The sequence below is a fragment of the Artemia franciscana genome, unplaced genomic scaffold (assembly GCF_032884065.1).
Source record: "Artemia franciscana unplaced genomic scaffold, ASM3288406v1 PGA_scaffold_1213, whole genome shotgun sequence".
NCBI classification, from domain to species: Eukaryota; Metazoa; Arthropoda; class Branchiopoda; order Anostraca; family Artemiidae; genus Artemia; species Artemia franciscana.
The window spans coordinates 53,144-66,430 of NW_027062624.1; the positions used below are offsets into that span (position 1 = coordinate 53,144).

Genomic DNA, 13,287 nt, shown 5'->3' on the forward strand with positions numbered 1-13,287 from the left:
GATTGAGCCTAAAGATACGGAACTAAGGAAAAACTGGTTACTTTTTTTTATTTTATCAGAATAATTATTGTTTGTATCATTGATTCCAGATAAACAAATTCACTCGCGTAATTTTTTACAATTTATACTGTTTTGTAGTAATATTTTAGTCTCTAGAGCACACGAAAGTACAGAAATATAAAAAATTCAAAACCTACTGTCCACGGAGCCTTTTCAGGGCTTTTTGGGCATCATCCACCCTCCCTTTCTTCAAAAGCCAAACAGGAGATTCAGGATGAAACCACATTGACAAATATGCAATTGGAAATGCAAGCTGACAAAGTGTTAGAACCCTCCAGTCCACAAATGCCCCAATGACGTAGCAGACAAGGACTCCGAGTGCAAGAGCGACAGAAGGAAGGCTTGAAACAGCTCCTCGCAGTTCTGGTGTAGCAATTTCACTTGTCTAAAATGAGAAAACTTCTTTACTTGTATCTGTGTTTCTTTTTTCTTATTATTGTTAGTTTTTTGTGGTGCAAAAACCATGCTTAAGTTGAAAGTTATTGTCAACTAATTTGACATTAATTAAGAGAAATATTCATAGTAGGAGCGAGATAAAGTAAACAAAAATCTAGATGCGTTATGCAAGAAATTTTACAAACCGTGAAAAATATAGGAGACATTTTCTGGCCAAATTATACTCTACTATTGGGTGTAATTTAGCCGTTCTGATCTAATTTTGGAGTCTGAAATTTTGAAGGATTGGAATTGAAGTCTGTAATTTTGGAGCCTGGTATATTTTTGGTTATATTTTTTCTCTTGTGCTTTTTTCTTATTGTTACCCCCCCCCCTATCGACTACATGTGTGGAGTACAATTAAATAAATTCATTAATTGGGAGGAGTAAAAGAAAATGAAAGGAAAACTTATAATGTCAAATATAAAAAAAACTGAAAAATAATAATATGAAAATAAGGAACTGCTACCTATATTGATTGAGCATCATCACATGGGTGTCCAGTTCCAAAGAAAATAAAAAAATAATATTCGATAAAAATATTAGTAAAATTAGATGCTAAATTTTTTGTACAAGTCTATGTGACTCTTTTGCTCAATTTAATTTATTTTTCATTAATAATATACATCAAATGTAAATATAATTTTTTATTTAACCATTGTTTTTAGTAATTCATAGAATAACACTAAAAGCAAAAAATCGTTGTAACGCTAGTTGAAATAAATAATAATGTAAATAATCTCTACCAAATTAAAATTTTCATTGAAGTGTTTATTCACGCATTGAAAAATGCTGAGTTTGATTGCCAACTAATACCTTATGGTGGATTTTGCAATGCTTTAATCAAAACTGTTTTAGAAATCCTATATTCTTAAAAAAAAGCATGAAATTATGATCAAAGGCCTTACAAAATACATTAAAAGTTTCAAGACTCAATTCTTACAATTTATATTAGCATCTATTATAAGTACACTTTTTTTAAAAATAAAGCATTATCCTCACATATATAATTTTACTATATATTTTTCAAAACTGACTGAAAAATTCTACAATCTTTAAAAAAATCAGTATAAAAATTTTGATAAAGGGCTTTACAATATGCATTGTACTTAAATTTCACAATTTATGTCAGTATCTACTATAATTGTACATTTCCTGAAAGTTAAAACTTCATTCTTTAATATATAGATTTTACGAAAAATTTTTAATTGATGGAAAAATTCCACATTCTCAAAAAAAAAAGTTTGAAAATTGCCACCAAAGGCTTTAAAGTATACATAAAAAATTTTAACGCTTAAATTTTATAGTTTATATCAGTATTTACGACGGTAGATATATTTACTGAAAACTGAGACATCTTTCTTTAACGTTTAGATACATCAAAAAATATAGTACCTCTTTTGTTTAGTAATACCCAAGTAAAACGATTGACTGAATGAATGAATGAACTCTCTCTTTATTAACTATTAAATTACAAAAACTATAAATACACACAACCGCCCGGGGGAAGGCTCAAACAGCCTGATGTTGGACGGCTGCAATCCTCTGATTCTCAACCTAATTTAATAAAAAAAAAATTAAAGAAGGACAAAAACACTCTCAATCAAATAACCCCTTAACACCAGAATATACATAAATAAATGCTAACAATAATAAAAAAAAATAAATAATAAAAAAAAAAAATATCTCCCCACTCCCAATAAATGTTTTTCTAATTTTACTTTAAAAGACCCAATATGTTCCGCCTCCCTAATGCCAGCTGGGATATCATTCCAAATAGCCGGAGCTAAATACCTAATTCCGAAAGCTGCACGTGTGGTGTCTCGGTACTCAACAGTCAAATTATCTGCCTCTCTAGTCTCATACCCATGGAGTGAACAATTTACTGGAAAGAAACTGGTAAAAACTGGAGGGCATACATCATTGCAACATCGATACACAAAAACAGCAGCTTGATAATCTCGAATCTGACCCATGTTAAGCACTCGTAATTTCTTAAAACATGACGCGGTATCATTCACATTTTCTACCTAATTACCAAGAAGACTTACTGTTTTATTTTGTAGGATCTGCACTCTTTTAAAATTTGTACAGAAATTACTAGACCAAAGGACACAACCATAAGAAATATAAGGCGCAACAATGGTGTGACTTAATAATAAAAGAACTGATAATGTAATACATGCTTTGATCGACGCAAAATTCCCAAACCTCTAGCAACTTTAGCTGCAACAAGATCACTATGATTCTTCCAAAATAGAATAAAATCAAGCTGGAACCCCAAATAATGCGCTTCAAGCACCTGTGACAAAGGCCTACCGTTAAAAAATATCTTTTTATCAACATATGGAGGCTTACCAACTCTGCTATAAATCATAAAATTAGTTTTATTAACGTTCACTAACAAAAGGCTCAAACTTGTAAATACAAAAATGCCTTTAATACCCTATTTATTTTCAACAACAAATCATCGACGGATTGGCTAGACACAGTTAAAGCTGTATCATCCGCAAAAGTCGTAATACAACACTCAGGTAAGTAGAAACGCATTGAATCAACATACACAAGGTACAGAAGTGGTCCCAAAACAGACCCCTGAGGTACACCACACCTCACTTGAAAAGGAGAAGAAAACACATCATTTAAAACAAATCGAATAGATCTACCCCTCAAAAAACTATTAAACCACTTTAAATTGTTACCACGAATCCAAGGGATTGTAGACGTTTGAGTAGTATATTAAAATCCACTGTATCGAATGCTTTTCTAAAAATCGATAAAAACAGTCAAAGGGATTTCACCACGTTCAAAGCATTTATTTACAACATCACAAAGGGAATGCACGGTGTCCGACGTCGAGTGACCTTTCCTAAAGCCAAACTGGTTTCCGCTTAACATCGCCGTTTTCATAAGGTGATCATAAAGCCTTTTATGCACAATTTTTTCAAATATTTTCGAAAACAAGGGTAGGATTGATATGGTTCTATAATTTTCAATTTCTAGCTTAAAGCCACCTTTGTGATTGGGGATTACTTTTGCCCTTTTAAGCGTATCAGGGAATATATCGGTTTGAAGGGAATGATTGATTATATGGACTAGACATGGCATTAAATAACACATCACTGACTTCAAAGTTTTCAGATTAATGCCTTCTATCCCTGCTGAGTTTGATTTGATTGTTTTTACAACCTTCAGAATCTCCAGTACAAGGCTGAACTTCCATCCACAAATTCATCTTTCATTAAATCATTATTAAAGTTCACCAACCCTTGCGCCTGTACATTTTGCCCAACACTTGCAAAAAACTCAGCAAATTTGATCGTGATACGAATTTCATCATTAACAAGTTCATCTTGAATCAGTAGCGAATTAGGTGGAGCTTCTTTCTTTTTTCCCAATAGGTCATTAATAACTTTCCAAGTTATTTTATTATTATCCTTATTTAAACTCAATTGGTTGGCAAAGTATTCTTTTTTAGCCTTTCGTCTCATCGAGTTTACTTTGTTGCGTATTATTTTGAATTCTTCCAGTTTCATTGCACATTCACTATTTAAATATTCCAAACACGCTTGATTTCTCAAATCTGACACTTTAAGAATTTCAATAGTTATCCAGGACTTCCTGGGTTCACACTTACGTGGTTTCAAGAATTTCACTGGGCAAGTCTTGGCTGTACTACTACTTGGCTGTTACTTTTTTTATCTTTCACTTGGCATGACGACCCCCATCATACGATCAAATGCACCAGAAGCGTCATCTTTCATATCCATAATCTCACTAAAATCAACGTTACTCAACTCTTTGCCAAACCTCTGTAAATTCACCTTTTTCAACGACCTAGTCTTTACTTTTTTTATTTTATTTCTTTTTATTCGGCCGCAAGGTACCGCTCCAACAACTGGGAAATGGTCCGAACAAGGGTATAGAACCACATCGGCATGACTACGGTCCAGATACTTAGAACCAACAAAAATATTATCAATGAGAGTGGTTGAATGACTCGTAACACGTGTTGGAATATTTACTATAGGGAAAAGATCATGAGCAACCATCAAATTAAAAAAATCAAAATTCGCTCCATTCAATGTAAGCAGATCAAAGTTGAAATCACCCATACAAATAAAATCTAAATCTGTCCGAGACACCGCACGCGCAAGTTGATCAAACCCACGTTCAAATTCTTCCCAGCTAGCACTTGGTGGTTTATACACAACACTAATCAAAAATTCACTACTTCCCATATCTAATTCCAGACTGAAACTTTCGAATTTACCCTCTATCCAAACATCAATATCATTTCTTACATGGTATGTCAACGACTTAGAAATCAAACAAACAATTCAACCTCTATAAAGTGACGTCCGGTTTTTAATCTCCAAATTATAATTTGGAAAAGAATACAATGAGACAGAGTGCTCCTGACTCAAAATTCTTTCACATATACCAATAAAACTATCTTTACCTTGAGAATCAGAGAGAAATTGCAACACATCATCATGACACGTGGTTAGGTGGCAATTTCAGGCACATAAACTCAGTAAATCGGCTTAACGGGGTTTAACTGCGAACATTGAACACAAGCACTGTTTCTCAACTGTTTAAATTTAACTTGGTTCATACAAGGCTCAATATCATTTGCTATTTGTGCCGACAAAACCTATTCAGGGAGAAAAGGTCGGCTCATTAAATTATCCAGTATAGACGCAGCGAGAGTAAATGACATCTCGAACCAAAACATGTCTTTCTAAAAGAAAAAAAAGCAACAAAGAAAAAATACACATAAAAGCAGAAAAAAGAAAAGAAGAAAATACAAACAAAAACCTTAAAACAAAATAAACAAATGTAAAAAACACTAATCATAACATATGAGACTAAATACAGTCGGTAATAGAATGGATTTTCATGACTGTTGACCCTGCACTAGGCTTTGCCAAAATCTGGCCCTGATCCGACCACACATTTCTCTGACCATACTTGTCTTTCGGTGCGTTCAATATGTCCCGGCGACGTTTTGTTAGAGACTCTGATACAAAAACGCCAGTTGAAGTAAGTTTAGCTTTTGCTTTAAACACTCTACGAGCTATATCTTTGCCAGAAAATTTAACGACGATTGGAGCAGCTCCAATAGAACTTTCTTCATGCTGTGTAGTCAGATTATTCAATCGGAGACGGTATACATTAATCAAATCAGAAGATGAGAGGTCTGTCACAGACCTTTTGCTATTTATAATTTGAAATATTGTACTGCGAGTGTCTACACCAGGTAAATGCTTTACCCATGAAATATAAGACTATCAAGCAAGGACGCTTGATCATAATAATCAAGGTTTTTTTCAATTCTACTAATCCACTCCTCCAAATTTTCAGTTTGAGTTCTCAGACTACTTAGAGCCTGCTCAATTTTAGCAAACTTCGGATTAAACTCGAGGGTGACTGAATCATAAACCTGGCTGGCTATCAGTTCAGCAGTCTCTTTCAGTGACCTTGCGTCATTGAACTTTTCAGTCACTTTCTTTGTAATATTTTCCAGCAGATTACTTTTTGTCTTCACCAGCTGGGCTTGAGTTGCAACTAATTTGTTGTAAATTGGGGCGATACTTGAAGAAACTGAGTTAGAAACGAATTTATCACTTTCTTTCAGGGCTAAAAAAGTCTTAGAAAAAGTTTCATAAATCTCAGAGGTATTATCAAGTTCAAAAATTGCTTTTTTAACAGCAGGTTTGGATGAATCTATCATTTTGGGGTTGTATTCTTGAAGATTCGCATCTATTAACCTAAATTCATCGTGACTACCGTAACAAAAGGCCAGATAATTGGGCTTTCCGTGCGAATCCATTACTATTTCCATAATTTTCACAGGCCATAGGGGGTAGTTCTTGAATTTAGCTAGCGCAACATCAAACTGCTTGAAACGCTGCATCATTAACAGTATCTTATTTTTAGAAGTCAATAAACAGAGCAAAAAGACTTATCTTTAAGTGAGGGCCGAGCCTCCCTATTGCATCCAAGTGGATTCCAATCCAACCTGTGTAAAGTCGGCCTAAAAGACTTTCCTGCGTATCACTGAGCAGTGCACTTTCCCAAACAGGGTTTACAATTTACCAATTCCACAAAAAAATAATCCTCCAAAATATTTCAGTTCCAATTTGCAAAACTTATTTCAGTAATTGCAAGTTACTTCGTAACATTACATTTAATTCAAGGCAGTAGCTAGCTCAGATCATGAACAATGTAAAAAGATAATCCAATTAGTTTATATGTTTTAACCTTGAAAACTAGTTTAGTACTGAACTAGCCAATGAAGTACTACATAGGCCATTGTGGATTCTTTTTTATTTTCTTTATACAAAGGTGGGTTGAAACCGGGTTTGAATAAGTTTTAAAAGTTTGCTTTTATTTAGGTGACTGAAAGCATGTTTAAACAGTGTTACAAACGGTATAAAATTGTAGTCTTCAGAACTTCAAATATATATTAAGAAGTTTTAAACTTTCTTCGTTTATTTGAGGATTCATGATGATATGCTACTTGCCCTCTGTAAACCAAGATGTTCATACTTAAAATTAGGATATGAGATGTATTTGAATATGAGGAATATATATATATATATATATATATATATATATATATATATATATGTATATAATTCACACACAAGCCTCTTTGCATGGAATCTGCTTATTTTCTTTGAAAAAAAATAAAAGCCATGAATTAAAATTAAAATTGAAACACTGAAAAAAATCGAAATAAAATCGAAAATTCAAAATAAAAAGAATGAGTTTCAATTGAGTAAGTAAAATTGAAAACAAAAACTAAGAGCCATATGAACTTTTTTACGAAATTTGGATTAGGTGGAACGAATGAAGGAAGAACTGATCCTTAAGCAAAGAATAAAAAGCTAGTTTTTTTAACTGAAAGTAAGGAGCGGCGTTGAAACTTAAAACGAACAGAAATCACTCCGTATATGAAATGGGTCATCTCCTCCTCAACGCCCTGCTCCTTACGCTAAAGTTTTTAATTGTTTTAAAAAGTAGAATTGTGGCAAAGAGTCAAACTTTAGCGTAAAGAGCGAGGGATTGCGGAGGGGACAACCCATTTCATATACGAAGTGATTTCTGTTCGTTTTAAGTTTCAATGTCACTCCTTAATTTCAGTTAAAAAAACTATTTGTTTTTTATTTAACTTCTGAACGTTTTTGAGTTAATGCATGTTTGATTTTGGCTCTCCGCACATAAATTACCAAAACGAAATTTGTATATTAAATCTTTTTTTTGGCTAAATGGCTTTCTCTTAGTTTTAATCAGACATTTTACAGAAATAAGGTGTGGGGAAGGAGGCCTAGTTGCCCTCCAATTTTTCTGTTACTTAAAAAGGCAACTAGAACTTTTAATTTTTAACGAACGTTTTTGTTAGTACAAAATATACGTAACTTAAGAATTAACTTACGTAACAAACTTTTATTCTTATATTTTTATTATGTATATGAGGGGGTTTTTCCCCTCGTCAATACTTTGCTCTTTACACTAAATCTTAAGTTTTGTCTCAATTCTTTAACAATGACCCCTGAATCACAAAGGACGTAGAATAAAAAGTTGAAATTACTAAAAATACATTAGCATAAAGAGCGAAGTATTTATCTCCTCCTAAATACCTCGCTCTTTATGCTAAAGTATTTTTAAAACCCCTCATATGTGTAATAATCTCTGTTCGCTTTAAGTTTTAATGCTACTCCTTACTTTCAATTGAAAAAACTTCTTCATGTTTATTTTTTCATTGTTTTTTATAGTAATGCTAGAAAATCCTGCGCCCTTTTCATTTAATTTATCTTCCCCCATGACATATTTCTCCAAGGAAAGATCCTCCCACATAACCCCCTCCCCTCAATCCAACCCCCAAACCAAAAAAAAACCCTGAAAACGTCTTTACACTTCCCAATAACCATTACTGTATGTAAACACTGGTCAAAGTTTTAACTTGCAGCCCCTCCCCCAGGGACTGTGGGGGAGCAATTGATCCCTAAAGACACAGTTATTATGGTTATCGACTATGCTGAACAAAAGGGCTATTTCAAAATTTTGATCCGTGGACTTTGGAGAAAACAATTAGCGCGGGAGGGGGCCTAGGTGCACTCCAATTTTTTGGTCACTAAAAAAGGGCACTAGAACTTTTAATTTTCGTTAAAATGAGCCCTTTTGCGACATTCTAAGACCACTTGGTCGATACGATGACCCCTGGAAAAAAACAAATAAACACGCACCCGTGATCTGTCTTCTGGCAGAAAATACGAAATTCTCTGATACGCTGAATACGATGGTGTGATTTTCGTTAAGGTTCTATGACTTCTAGGGGGTGTTTCCCCCTATTTTCCAAAATAAAGGCAAATTTTCTCAGGCTCGTAACTTTTGATGACAAAGACTAAATTTGATCAAACTTATATATTTAAAATCAGCACGAAAATCCGATTCTTTTGATACATCTTTTAGCATCAAAATTCTGTTTTTTTTTTTTTAGTTCCGTTTACTATTGAGCCGGGTCGCTCCTTACTACAGTTCGTTACCACGAACTGTTTGATTAAATAAAAACAAATACAGGAAAATAAAAAAAAAACAGATATTACCCTTCAGACGAGGTAGGAGAATAGATTCCCTCCCACCACCTAAACGTTTTTTACACTAAAGGTTTGCTTAAGGTTTATTAAAACAAAAACATTCTTAAACGTGTTCTTTTTATTACAGTATTTTAAGGATACATTTCCTCAGTCACATTTGAGTACTTGCAGTAGTATGTAGGCTCTAAGTATGACATATTTTAAACCATAAAAGCTAATAGTTGAAATAATATGAAAAACATTACGTTAATAAGACTCCGGTATGTATAACTTTATTTCCCGACAGGTAAATAAATTGAACTTTTTGTTTGGATCAAAACTAAAATAAATGGATACAAAGGAGTTTTTTAAGATAAATTTTAAAATGTAATTAGTGATTTTTCCGTAATAAACAGTTTTGTGTACTTTTTTATCAGTTGTTGTATTCTAACCATTTGGGTTTATCCCTTTTTAGGAAAATAAATTTTAATTGTCTAAGATGATTTCAGAATGCAATTTTGTGTGCGGAACAGCCAAATTAGTTAGCAAATATAATTTTTTTTCCCCTTTTGTTTTTCTTGTTTTTATTAATATTCTTCCTAGGACCGAGAAGTTCGACAGCCAAAAAAAATCATTATAGAAACACAAAGTGCTAGAAAAAGAGGGCTAAACGTTTGATTTCTTATTCAGAGTTACCTTTAATTTTATCATAAATAATCTTTTTAACTCCTCAAGATTGAGCCTATAGATACGGAGCTAAATAAAACTGGTTACATTCTTTTTTAAACAAAGCTTCGTTTGAAAACTTTCCCCAAAAGTTGGATTTCTCTAAATTTAGAATCTATAAACGACATCCTAATTCATGCCAAGGCACCAAATTACACATTTATTGGTAAAAGAAGCAGAATTTTACGAATGAGGTGAAAGTTCAACGGTGAATTCAAAAATATTATGATAATAGTTCTGCTCCCGCTTTTTTTATACTAAAACTAAAAATCCAACTATTGTATTTTAAAAACAATTCCGCAGAACTGTTGGTATTAAAAACATTGATTTCGCTTTGGAACTAAGCAACATAATAAAAAATTTAAGAAGTAATTGAAATAATAGGTAAAAATAGCAAAAATCAGAACATAACTAACTTTAAAAATTAATGCGCAGAAATTTTGGGCCATGATAACGTTCTAAGAACATTCTCAAATTTGTTGTAAAAAGTTGTATTAGGCCCATTTGAGCATCAAAAAGCTTTCAAGAGCCTGTATTTTTAAGTTTTCTAAGTATTTTTTAAGTTTTTTTAAGTTTTTTTCAAGTATTTTTTTTAAGTTTTCAAATAAGTTTTCAAAAATACTGTTTTTCAGTGTTAAAAAAATCGAAGGAGATTTAAGTAACCTACATAAATTTGAGATGCCATTGTAGTTGAAATGTCAACCATACCAGTGAGAATTCTACCAATGAATATTTGAGTCGGGCTGGTTGTTAGAACTGTTAAAAGGTGAGCCAAAATGTAAAATGGAGAAATGAGAAGCATAGTTCCTCGTCTTCCAACATAATTCGTTGAAACGAAAGCCAAAACTGCGCCAATTGTTGACCCAATGGGTATGCCACTAACTGAAAACAATTAAAAATAAGTAATTATGACTAATCATCTTGAAGCAAATAATCGCAACTTAGCTGTAATAAGCTTTGTTTGATTGCGTCATTTTAATATGTATAAAAGAAAATCAATTTTCCCCAAAATGTGTTTTTCCCAAAACGTCTATTAAAACTATGATTGAGTCATGCATAAAGGATATTAAATTAAAAAAAATAAGTTTTTTTAAACTGAAAGTAAGGAGCGACGTTAAAACTTAAAACGAACAGAAATCAATTCGTATATGAAAGGGGCTGCTTCCTCATCAACGCCTCGCTCTTTACGCTAAAGTTTGACTCTTTCTCTCAACTCTACTTTTTAAAACAGTAAAACACCTTAGCGTAAAGTGCGGGGCGTTGATGAGGAAGCAGCTCCTTTTATATATGAAGTAATTTCTGTTCGTTTTAAGTTTTAATGTCGCTCCTTACTTTCAGTTAAAAAAAACTTAGTTTTTTTTTATTTAATTTCTGGGCGTTTAGAATCAATGCATGTTTTGATTTTGGCTCTCTGTAGATAAATAATTTAAACAAAATTGCATATTTATTTATTTTTGGCAAATTGGCTTTCTGATAGTTTTGATTGATTGATTTTGAGAAAAAGAGAGCGAGGGAGGAGGCCTAGTTGCCCTCCGATTTCTTGGTTACTTCAAAAGGCAACTAGAACTTTTAATTTTTTACGAATGTTTTTATTAGTAAAAGATATACGTAACTTACAAATTAGCTTACGTAACGAACTTTTGTATTCTCATGTGCTTATTACGTATATGAGGGGGTTCACCTCCTCGTCAGTACCTCGTTCTTTACACTAAAGCTTAAATTTTGTCCCAATTCCTCAAGAATGACCCCTGAATCACAAAAGCCGTAGAATAAATAGTTGAAATTTCTAAAAATACTTTAGCGTAAACAGCAAGGTATTAGGAGGAGGTGAGCCCCTCATATGCGTCATAATTTCTGTTCGTTTCATGTTTTAATGCTGCTCCTTACTTCCAGTTGAAAAAACTTTTTCATATTTATTTTTTCATTTTTGTTTAAAAAAAAATACTAGAAAATCCTGCGCTCCCTTCATGGAAATTGTCTTCCCCCATGACAAACTCCTCGATGGAAAGTTCCCGCAACATATCCTCCTCTTTTAAACGCCTCTCCCAACCAAAAATCCCCCTGAAAACGTCTGTACACTTCCCAATAACCATTACTATATGTAAGCACTGGTCAAAGTATATAACTTGTAGCCCCTCCCACGGGGACTTTAAGGGAGTAAGTGGTCCCCAAAGACATAGTTATAAGGTTTTTCGACTAGGCTGAATAAAATGTCTATCTCAGAATTTTGATCCATTGACTTTGGGAAAATAATTAGCGTGGGAGGGGGCCTAGATGCCCTCCAATTTTTTGGTCACTTAAAAAGGGCACTAGAAATTTTCATGTCCGTTAGAATGAGCCCTCTCGCAACATTCTAGAACCACTGGGTCGATACGATCACCCCTGGAAAAAAAACAAACAAACAAACAAATAAATAGGCATCCGTGATCTGCCTTCTGGCAAAAAATACAAAATTTCACATTTTTGTAGATATGAGCTCGAAACTTCTACAACAGGGTTCTCTGATACGCTGAATCTGATGATGTGATTTTCATAAAGGTTCAATGACTTTTAGGAGGTGTTTTCCCCTATTTTATAAAATAAGGCAAATTTTCTCAGGCTCGTAACTTTTGATAGGTAATACTAAACTTGATGAAACTTATATATTTAAAATCAGCATTAAAATAAAATTCTTTTGATGTAGCTATTGGTATCAAAATTCCATTTTTTACAGTTTTGGTTACTATTGAGCCGGGTCGCTCCTTATTTCAGTTCGTTACCACGAACTGTTTGAAATAAATTTCTTCATTCACAAAGAACCTGAAATTTCTGTTTCTATGAAATTTTATTCTACCTACTTTTCACTCTGGCTAGTTTTTGTGGAAAAAATTTCCCAAAGCTTTTCAACCTTTTGATTAGATTAAACAAAAAAACAAGTCTTTTTTAACTGAAAGTAAGGAGCGACATTGAAACTTAAAACGTGCAGAAATTACGCCGTATATTAAAGGGGTTGCCCCCTCCTCAACGCCTCGCTGTTTACGCTAACGTTTGACTCTTTCTTTCAACTCTACTCTTTAAAACAGTAAAAAACTTTTAGAGTACAGAGCGTTGAGGAGGGAACAGCCCCTTTCATATGCGGAGTAATTTCTGTTCGTTTTAAGTTTTAATGTCGCTCCTTAATTTCAGTGAAAAAAAACTTGTTTTTTTTTTGTTTAATATGTGAACGTTATTGAAGTAATGGGTGTTTTAATTTTGGCTCTCCGTATATGAATAATTAAAACAATATTTGCATATTAATTTATTTTTTGGCTAAATGGCTTTTTCATAGTTTGGATGGGACAATTTTGAGTAAAAACAGGAGTGGGGGAGGAGGCCTAGTAACCCTCCAATTCTTTTGCTACTTAAAAAGGCAACTAGAAAGTTTAATTTTTAACGAACGTTTTTATTAGTAAGAATATATGTAACTTGCGAATTAAGTTGTTTAACGAACTTCTATATTCGT

The 13,287-nt window shown here is 33.1% G+C and overlaps 1 protein-coding gene across 1 annotated transcript in view; it reads right to left on the minus strand.

Annotated features, from left to right (window-relative positions):
• Positions 1-13,287, minus strand: part of LOC136041280 (facilitated trehalose transporter Tret1-like) — a 49,177-nt gene that overhangs the window by 9,579 nt on the left and 26,311 nt on the right. The window contains exons 3-4 of the mRNA XM_065725889.1: positions 10,474-10,688; positions 198-445 (exon numbers count right to left, since the gene is read on the minus strand). Of these exons, the coding sequence (XP_065581961.1) occupies positions 198-445; positions 10,474-10,688 (463 nt within the window). The remainder of the gene's footprint in view (positions 1-197; positions 446-10,473; positions 10,689-13,287) is intronic.